This window comes from Dreissena polymorpha, chromosome 10 (genome assembly GCF_020536995.1).
Source record: "Dreissena polymorpha isolate Duluth1 chromosome 10, UMN_Dpol_1.0, whole genome shotgun sequence".
NCBI classification, from domain to species: Eukaryota; Metazoa; Mollusca; class Bivalvia; order Myida; family Dreissenidae; genus Dreissena; species Dreissena polymorpha.
The window spans coordinates 74,358,870-74,369,405 of NC_068364.1; the positions used below are offsets into that span (position 1 = coordinate 74,358,870).

The 10,536-nt window shown below is 34.1% G+C and overlaps 1 protein-coding gene across 1 annotated transcript in view; it reads right to left on the reverse strand.

Moving 5' to 3' along the window:
- The window catches only part of LOC127848930 (uncharacterized), a 20,666-nt gene extending 13,499 nt beyond the window's left edge, over positions 1-7,167 (reverse strand). The window contains exons 1-2 of the mRNA XM_052381658.1: positions 7,131-7,167; positions 3,166-3,274 (exon numbers count right to left, since the gene is read on the reverse strand). Coding sequence (XP_052237618.1) covers positions 3,166-3,255 — 90 coding nt within the window. The 5' untranslated portion in view covers positions 3,256-3,274; positions 7,131-7,167. The remainder of the gene's footprint in view (positions 1-3,165; positions 3,275-7,130) is intronic.
- Positions 7,168-10,536: the final 3,369 nt, after the last annotated feature.

Here is a 10,536-nt window from a genome sequence, read left to right on the forward strand (position 1 = left end):
AATCGCCCAAGCTTAAGTACTTTTTAAGATCCAGATTTTATAAATCACTTTTATCTGTAAATCTAGCAATTTTTTTATCTGATAGAGACAGAAGCAACCGGGCATATTACCCATATTGCACTGTATCCACATACTGAGTTTCATCAATCTAGCTAAAGTACTTTTGATATTTTGTATAGTATGGTTAACCCTTTGAATGCTGGGAAATTTGTCTTCTGCTAAAGTGTCGTCTGCTGAATTTATAAAATTAGCATTTTCTTCGATTGTTTTCAAAGAATACTATCAGAATAGCAAACAGTTTGGATCCTGATGAGACGCCACATTCTGTGGCGTCTCATCTGGATCCAAACTGTTTGCAAAGACCTTCAAAATTTGGTTCCCGCACTGAAAGGGTTAAGACTGACAATGTACTATGTACACGTCGTAATAAATATCTGTTATGTTTGAATTATCCCAGGATCCAGATTTTTCTGATGGACAGACAAACAAAATTGAAGTAATGTTCATATTTCCCCCATTTGGCCCTTTACACATCAATCAAAACAAGATAACACATCACACACAAAACTTAAAACCACACACAATTATTCTCACTCGCAACAATATAATCTATCCATGCTCATGGTTACCGTACAATGTACGGTCATTTAATTAGTGATAATTACTGAAACATGTAACATACTCTGACATGTTTTATTTTGAAGATACCCTCCATAATTATACCCGGAAAACAAAACTTCTCAACACACTATTATTTGTTTTCTCACAGCTGGCGGCTTTTATCAAATGCTGTTACTGCTAGCAGATTCTTTACCCGCAAAATAGATGCACAAATCAGAGGGGGTAATCACGTGACAAACAAGATGGCGACGTCCATGCAGAGGCAGGTATTTTTCGTCGCTTTATACCCTGTATTACTTGTATTATTGTTTTTATTCCGCTCACTTTCCAGCCATATTAGGAAGAAAGGTACTGCTTTTATTTCATAGTAATATTCGCTCTATATCTCGACTTTACTCGGTGCATAATTTCTTAGCGGGATGACCAAATTAGGGTTCCACTATGAAAATTTGCGGGGAGTAAAGTTGAGATATAAAACGAATTTAAATACGAAATAAACGCTAATCACCTTTTTATTGATATGGCTGGAAAGTGAGCGTCATTAAAAAATAAACAGAAATACTAAAGGGTATAAAACGGCGAAAAATAACCGTCTCGGTACGGATGTCGCCATCTTGACTATCACGTGATTACCCCCTCTGCAAATGATACTTTTTCTACTTTTCGCGACACGAAACGACTGATGCTTGACTGTTGTTTTCAGTTCAAACATGACTTATGGGGTGAAATATACTTGCCGTTGGCCGTTATGAACAATTGACTGTTATTCTCAAGTAAAATATAGAGTGATTTTCGTTGAAGGGAATCCAGACTGATCATTGTCTGCAATTCACCATTATTCTCAAGTGACCGTTAGATCAGTATTGACTGTAGATCAATTAATTAAAAAAAATCACAAGTGCTTAAATTAATTAAATACATTAATGGCCAATTCATAAAGTGTTCAGGCCAACACCATTAACAAAACTATGAATGAATCAATGATAGGATTAATAGGTCAAACATATCGGAATGTTTCCCACCAGATTACATCAACTAAACCAGCGCAATCTTGATTGAGTGTGACACAGTCCATGACCAATATTGTCACAACCCTGGATTCTGGCCAATCCTTCCTGCATGTTTAACCAACTACCCCCTCCTGTGTTGTAAGTAAACTTTGAATTTAACCCATTTATGCCAAGCGTCTAGAAAAGAGGCCTTGGCAAACAGTGTAGACCCAGATGAGACGCCGCATGATGTTTGCTTAAAAGAATTTCTGTAAGAAATAGTCGAAATATAGAAATAAATATACATTACATCCCTAATTTTGGAAATAAATTGATCCAATTTAGAAGGATGGGAGAGTCCACTAAGCATAAATGGGTTCAACTAAAGCCTGGCCCATATTTAAGCATACAAAAAACAGTCCATTAAAAAACGTACTGAGATTTTTTTCCAGACAAAATGTACATTGGTTCTTGCAAGGAACAAATCTAAACAAGAGGAACGCATAACGGGTGCCAACGCTCGGCTGCGGGTGCAGTTTTGAATAAATGAAATCTTGTCCCATTATTTTTTTTATAGGTCACAGTGACCTTGACCTTTGACCTAGTGACCCAAAAATGGGTGTGGCGTATAGAACTCATCAAGGTGCATCTACATATGAAGTTTCAAAGTTTTAAATGGAAGAACTTTGATTTTAGAGCCAATGTTAAGGTTTTAGCACTGCGGACGGCGGATGCCAGACGGCAGATGAAGAGCTGGCTATGACAATACCTCCAAAAACAGCCGAGCTAAAAATGTCGCAAATAAAAGTCTTAATTTCAACATTATATTTAAAGCTAATTCAATTTGCAAAATTACTTCCGCTATCAAAAAAAAAATCATAAGTATGTGTAAAATGCTGAAACAGACACTTCCAACTTTGTAGAGGATTGAAAAGAGCCAAACAAACAAATATACCTAAATATCCATGAACTATTAAAATCTTATCCTCAAATGAACCCCCAAAAAAGTCTTAGGTGAGATAACTGAGTTTACAGTAGTTAGATCCAGAGTAGCTTATCAACATTCTTTGTACATATATGAGATAGGGCCTTTTAACATTCAAGGAAAGTAAGATATACTATTATGGAGTGCCTAAATGGATAGATAACAATGTAAATACAGCATCAGACTTAGATACAATAGATTGTAAAACACACCATCAAGAGCTTATGTAACACTCTGCTGGTAGGGTAAATGTTTTAAACAAGGCTCTATATTTGATATGTAGATTTGAGAGTGCACATGACTTGTATTCAAAGGCACTTGAAACAAACAACTATAGTCAAGTCTAGACAGAGCGTTTTGGCAACCTTCTGGGCTGAAATACATTCAAATCATAACAAGCAATAGAAACTTAAGTTTTAGTTTAAATATATTAAAACAGGATGTGTGTTGATTACGGTATATATTGCAATTTCCCGTGCTGATATAGAATAAAAACATTTCCACCTTACTGTCAACGTCTTTAATTCATACAGGATCCTCTATAATTGCGAACCATGAGGTAGAACTTACAGCCAAGGTCTTTTTCTTGAATGCAATTTTCTGCATCAACCTCTCCTTCCTGCGGGCTTCATTGTGTTCAGCGATGCCAGATGCAGCCATGTTGGAGTTGGGAACAATCCTGCAGCAGACGAGAAAAACATTAATGTTTAATATATTTATTTCTGAGAGCTTTCACTGACATTGATTTGTACCTCCACATACCACTTTGACACAGACATACAACCTAAGCAATCAATGCTGCACTAAGTGCATTTTTATTTTTGATCTCCTTCAATGTAGCCATGAGTTCTTTAAAAATCTTTAAAAACATGGTTTAATTACAGAGTAAACAAGAGCTGTCACCATAGGATGACTTATGCCCCCTATAAACGCTTGATAGAAGTTATGAGTTTTTTTCGAAACCTAAATGCAGATTTTGAAACCTAAACGCGGACCCTAAGTTCAAGGTCAAGGTCACAGGGGTCAAAATTTGTGTGCGTATGGAAAGGCCTTGTCCATATACACATGCACATCAAATATGAAATTGCTATCTGAAGCGACATAGAAGTTATGAGAATTTTTCGAAACCTAAACGCAAAGTGTGACATACAAACAGACAGATGGACAGACAGTCTGATCACTATATGCCCTCCTTCAGGGGCATAAAAAGCCTAACTTCTAACAAGAGCTGTCACCATAGGATGACATATGTCCCCAAAAAACGCTTTTTCGAAACCTAAACGCAGATTTTGAAACCTAAACGCGCACCCTTAGTTCAAGGACAAGGTCAAAGGGGTCAAACTTTGTGTGCGTATGGAAAGGTCTTGTCCATCTACAGATGCATACCAAATATGAAGGTTACATCTGAAGCGACATAGAAGTTATAAGCCACAGAAGTCATGAGCATTTTTCGAAACCTAAACGCAAAGTGTGACGCACAGTCAGACAGACAGACGGACAGTCGGACAGACATGTGATCACTATATGCCCACCTTCTGGGGTATAAAAATACATCTGTTGTAATGCACAATTTTGCCTGTAAGTCTGACCTTGACCTCAAAGGAAGCCACAGGTTTCATGTGTGACAAAATGTCCCATACAGATAAATCTAGATATTATTTTAATAATTCAGGGCATTAAACAATCAACACCAGCCCAATTTTACAAATATATATATATATATATTGCTGTATTTTAACCTTTGATCTTAAAGTTTGACCTTGAGTTTAAAGGTAGTAAAATGGCAGATTTAAAGTATGCACCGCCCCACAAAAAGGTGAACATTTGTGCCAAATTATTTAAAATTGATTCAAGACATGGTCAAGTTTCAAAGAAGATGAGATATTTGTAATTTTACAATAAATTCCTTATTTTGACTTGACCTTTACCTTAAAGGTAGCCACATGATTGCTAAGTGCAGAGACGTAGATGTTATCTTTGTCTTTGCTAAGTGTGACACACTGACTCATAGAGGTTAACATTGTCTCTGCTAAGTGTGACACACTGACTCATAGAGGTTAACATTTGTGCTCAGTTTTTTCAAAATCCTTTCATTCGTGGGAAAGCTTAAGTCTGCACAAGTCTTTATTTGACAATCAAGCCTTGTATTTTTATTTTTGACCTCAAAGTTTATGCATAACCTTGAAGGAAATAACATGATTGGTGCATGCTGGTCAATACATTAATGACCTACGCTACTTGGTCTCTGTCTACACTACTACAAATGACGCAACATTTGTGCACAAATTTTTCAATATCTTTCATAGCATGTAGAAGTAACAGTCGGTACAAGTTTCAGACAGACTAACTGGCACTGACTACAATTTAGCCCCTCCTTATCTACGGCAGTACAGGACCTGGTGTAAATATATTTTTTTCTGATCCTGAACAAAAACCCTCTTCTCCCAGGAATATTTTGACTAAAAAGGTTTTTTAACGTTTTTATGGCATAATATTGAATGTCTTATTGTTTAGAGAGGTTTTTGTTCTAGTTTTTTACCATATTCAACATTATTTCAGTCATATAATTTCTTCAATGAGCCTAGGTTTTGTCAGCGTTATAACAGTATAATTTACCTCTGAATCAAATAGTGCAGTATCAGTTACTGGCATAAATACTTGCTCCAATAATTGTACTGTTATAGCACTGACAAAACCTTGGCTTTAAAAAAAATAATACAAATGTAATAATAGTCTCTATTCTTTTTTTAATAAATGATTCTTCCTCTAAACTGTGCTATATGGGAAGAATCATTAAGTAGACAATAATAATAGGGACCATTGCTCATTCATTAGAAGATACAAATATAGTTGATGAAATATTCAGCAGAAAATTATGACAAAACACTGTATTATGTGAATTGGGAATAAGACATCAAACTGGGAATGGACATCATTTTGGTGATTTTCTTAAACAAAACTATTCATTTCATGATCTACATATATTTTTGTAATACATTATCTATAATTTAAGCTTAATAAGAAATTTTCCATGACTTTTTCATTAACAGTGATTGAGTTTGTATCATTTAAAGTGCATTTTGAAACTGCGCGGCATGGACACAGTTTCATTTCATGAGGATTTTTTGTTTAAATTAATAAAAAATCCAGTTTTGAAGTAAAATCAATTTAAATGATGCTATTACATATGCAAGTATATGTTTTAATTATAATTTGTAAAACTAGATAAATGCAACATATAAAACTGCATATTATGCACTTTTGATAAAACACAATTTATTCCCAAATTGATGTCTTATTCCCAATTCACATAATACAGTGTTACAAGGATAACAATTATGCCGTAGAAAACTGCAATCAGAAAACCTTACTGCATTATTTAGGCAGAAAATGGTGTAAGAATACAGTGTACCGGCATTACCGAAGTCCGTTGAAGTTTGAAGTTAACGGTACAACTTTCTTTACGTTTGATTTTGTGTCCAAGCTTGAACTCTTCACCTAATCGAAGGCAAAATACAATGTTCTACCTAGATCTGTTGAATTCCAATTCATGAATGAGATATAATTTGTGGACTTGTTTAATGAGTGATTAATAAAAGAGTACATTCTGTGGTGGATTACTTATTCATGCTTCTAAATACTGTAGGATTTAGCTGTAAAAATTCCAATAATTGCACAACAAAACCTATACATGTAATAACTGTTAACAAATATTATAAATAACAAGCTACGTGATTAAACTATTATTTAAGATTAATTCATTGAACAATTAATCCTTTTTATTGTTCATGATTTCATGACACATAATTCCCAGTCTGTGCTGGGTTTCAGTCCATAGTGAAAACTGTAATACAGTCAAAACATGATACAAGTAATGAGTCATGACACAATACTATGAATAAGGCATGACAGATCTTCTTCCACGTTTTAAAGAAATAAGTGGTTCTACTACTTTGCCACATCACGTTAACATTAGTATTTAAATGTTTTTGTTTTTTTAAAGAATAAAAAAAACATGGCTGCAACCTCAGGTTTCAAAATCAAGAGTCTTAGACTCAAAGGTAAATTTCAAAACCACTTAACACTTTTGATGTCAGCTAGTGTTTTTTTGTTGGGTTTGTGTAATCATTTTACCCAAATGACTGAATAAACATCCCAAATAAAGGTTTCAACATTATTTGTTAGAATTATCAAACATTCAGTTCATCTCTCTATCCAGATCTGAATTCTTTTAAACTTAGCAAATATAATGTTGAAACACTATTTGCAAATACAATGTTAAAGCACTGTTGTACTTAATTGTATAACAAATATAAGCAAAATAACACAGACTTTTGTAAAAAAAAAATGAAGGTGTTCATTAAATAGCAAGAAATAGAAAAATAAACTTTTTTTTGTATATTATTTTATCATAAATTATGATGTATATATTATGTGTGCTGTATGTTATTTTACATGTGCTGTAATGAGATAAATAAATAAATAAGTTAATTAAATAATTAACTATATAAATAAACATAAAATATATAACCTACTTGAAAGCAGTCCAATGAAATCGGCAACAGACTCCTATCAGAATGACAAGGCCAGAATGTTAAATGAACTGTTTATATGTAGATTGAGAAGAATGTGTAATAAATATTGATCACAAATCAATACTACAATGTATACAGCAGTTGCTAGCCAGTTGTTTTCTTCAGGGAAAAAACAACAAAGCAATTGTTCAAAGAATGTATAGATATAAGAGCTGTTTGCAAACATGTTTTGTATTCAAAGGAATTAAGTAAGAAGTAAGAGAAATAATACAAAAACATGACTTCCTAATCCCTAAACAAGTGTTTAACTTTTGTAAAAATGTAAGGGTTTTCATGTCAAACATCTTTGATCTTTCATGAATATCAAAGATGAAAAGGAATGTGCAATAAATATTTGAACAGATAATTTCATGTTTGAATGAAAATATGTGATAACTTTTATTGAACATAATGCTTTCAATTTATAAAACAAGAGCACTAATGAAGGGACCTATCTCAATTTCAATCACAAAGGAAGGAGGGGTGGAGAGGAGGCGGGTGTATAGTGTGGGGAGTGGTCATTTATTACATTTTCTTTCAAAAATGCAAAAACAAATGCAATTGTTTTTTTTGTTGTTGTTGTTTTTTTTTTTTTTTGGGGGGGGGGGATTCTTGGGTGGGATGATTGGACAGTATTTCAAAAATAAAATAATACAAAAAATATTTGTGTTTTTTAACCATGTTTAAAAAAAAATCATTTTTTTGGGGTGGGGTGGGGGGGGGGGGTAGGGTTGGGGGGGGGGGGGGGGTATAGTGTTAGGGTGTGTTGGTCATTTATTAGATGATATTTAAGGGAAAGAAAACTTTTTTCGGGGGGGGGGGTCTTTTGTGGTATGTCAGGTAAGAGTTGTTTTGTCAAAGTATCAATTAAATCTAATCATAAATAAAGAAGTTATTGCAATTTTAGCAAAATTTAATAATTTGACCTTGAGAGTCAAGGTCATTCAAAGGTCAAGGTAAAATTCAACTTGCCAGGTACAGTACCCTCATGTTAGCATGAAAGAATTTGAAGTTTGAAAGCAATAGCCTTGATACTTTAGAAGTAAAGTGGATCTAAACACAAAATTTTACCATATATTCAAAGTTACTAAGTCAAAAAAGGGCCAAAATTCCGTAAAAATGACAACCAGAGTTATGCAACTTGTCCTTTACTGTCCCCTTATGATAGTTTGCAAGTGTTCCAAGTATGAAAGCAATATCTAAGATACTTTAGGGGTAAAGTAGACCAAACACAAACCTTAAACAAATTTTCAATTTTCTAAGCATAAAGGGCCCATAATTCCGTCAAAATGCCAGTCAGAATGAGCCTGCACAGTCCCCTTATGATAGTTAGTAAGTGTTGCAAGTATGAAAGCAATAGCTTTGATACTTAAGAAATAAAATGGACCTAAACACAAAACTTAACCAAAATTTTCAAATTTCTAAGCATAAAAAGGGCACATAATTCTGTCAAAATGCATGCCAGAGTTATCTAACTTTGCCTGCCCAGTCCCCTCATGATAGTAAGTGTACCAAGTTTGAGTGCAATAGCATTAATACTTTATGAGAAAAGTGGACCTAAACGCAAAACTTAAGCGGACGCCGACGCCAAGGTGATGACAATAGCTCATAATTTTTTTTTCAAAAAATAGATGAGCTAAAAACTAAATATAAAAAATCAATGAAAAATTAGTTCTTTGAAGTCAAAAAATATTTATTTGTCAAAATGAACTTTTAACTGGACACAATTTAATAAAAACAAACACTTTAAAATCTGTAAAATAAAGACGCTTTGATAACTTTTGTATTATATATACTTTGTGTGATAGCAAAACAAGTTTGACACTTTTCAAATATCAAGCTCCTATTTGATTGGTAATATTTCCAGCTAATTTGTCTCACTTTGCATCTCATTTGTATATGTATATCTCTTTCAGTGCTGGAACCGAATTTTGAAGGCCTTTGCAAACAGTTTGGATCCAGATGAGACGCCACAGAATGTGGCATCTCATCAGGATCCAAACTGTTTGCTATTCTGAAAGTATTCTTTAAAAAAAAAATTTCAAGAAAATGCTTATTTTAGAAATTCAGCAGACAACATTTAAGCAGACGACAAATTTCCCAGCATGCAAAGGGATATGTATATGACTTGCCAAAGTAGCACAACTGAGACTACAAGTTCAAGTTTATTACTTATTTGTGTTACGTGAATTGCGATCAAATTCAAAGTACACTGGAATCACAAAAGTAATACATAATAATATATTTATAACTAATAATTAATTCATGAACACAGTCAACAAGAGGTACAAAAGCATTGTTAAACAAAATCAGAATAACAGAGCTAAGGAGAAACCATGACATGTTGTATACCAAACTTACACTGATCCATCGTTCCATCATAGTGCAAGTTGCTTGATATTATGTTTTATTATATACCTGCTTTATGTTCCCAAAAAATACAAGTTGTATCAATCAGTTAAATACAACTGCACAGAAATAATGCCCGTATTATGCTACTCGCTAATTTTCCAATTCCGTATTACCATACTAGCCGGACTACTTTTAATGACGTCACTTTGAATGCAGAAAATTATAAGAGCATTCTTGGTTAATTATGAACGCTTAAAGTTCATTTTTGAACTTAAATGATTCAAAGTTGTAAATAATAAAAGGAACATTACGCAAGTCAATTGTTACAAGTGTTTGTATCAGTCTCGTGGCTTGCGCTATTTTGTATCACACTCAAGGCTCCGCCTCTGGTGAGATACGTCATTACACAAGCCACTCGACTGATACAAACACATGGAACAATTGACTAGCGTAGTATTTCGTATGTTCATTTGTATCGCCAAGCCAGACGCAAAAGCTTTCCTTAAGGGCTATTCTTATGTCCTTTTTACAAACAGACAGTTCTGATTGATAGTCAGACATTAATAAGGGCCAGATAAAATTGATATGATAATTATAAAATAAAACTATTCATAAACAGTGGCTTGTTTATTTGATTCGCGTTCTGAGAAAACTGGGCATAATGCATGTACGTAATGTGTTGTCCCAGAATCAGGGACGACACTTCCTGTTAAACTAGATTTTCGGTAAAAAGGGACTTCCTTTAAACGAAAAATACCATTAAAGCGGAAAGTGACGTCCCTGATTAGCCTGTGCGGACTGCACAGGCTAATCTGGAACGACACTTTACGCACACGCATTTTGTCCAATTTTTACAGAACACGACTCATTTGAGCCTCGCTCTAGAAATCACTTTATTTTTGGTTTAATCTTAACAATAGGGTGTACAGGGTGCTCAACATAGAGACAGCACTTTGTGGCTTGGCAACAGCTCCCTGTAGTGAATGGGCACAACTGGTTCTCACCTGACACTCAA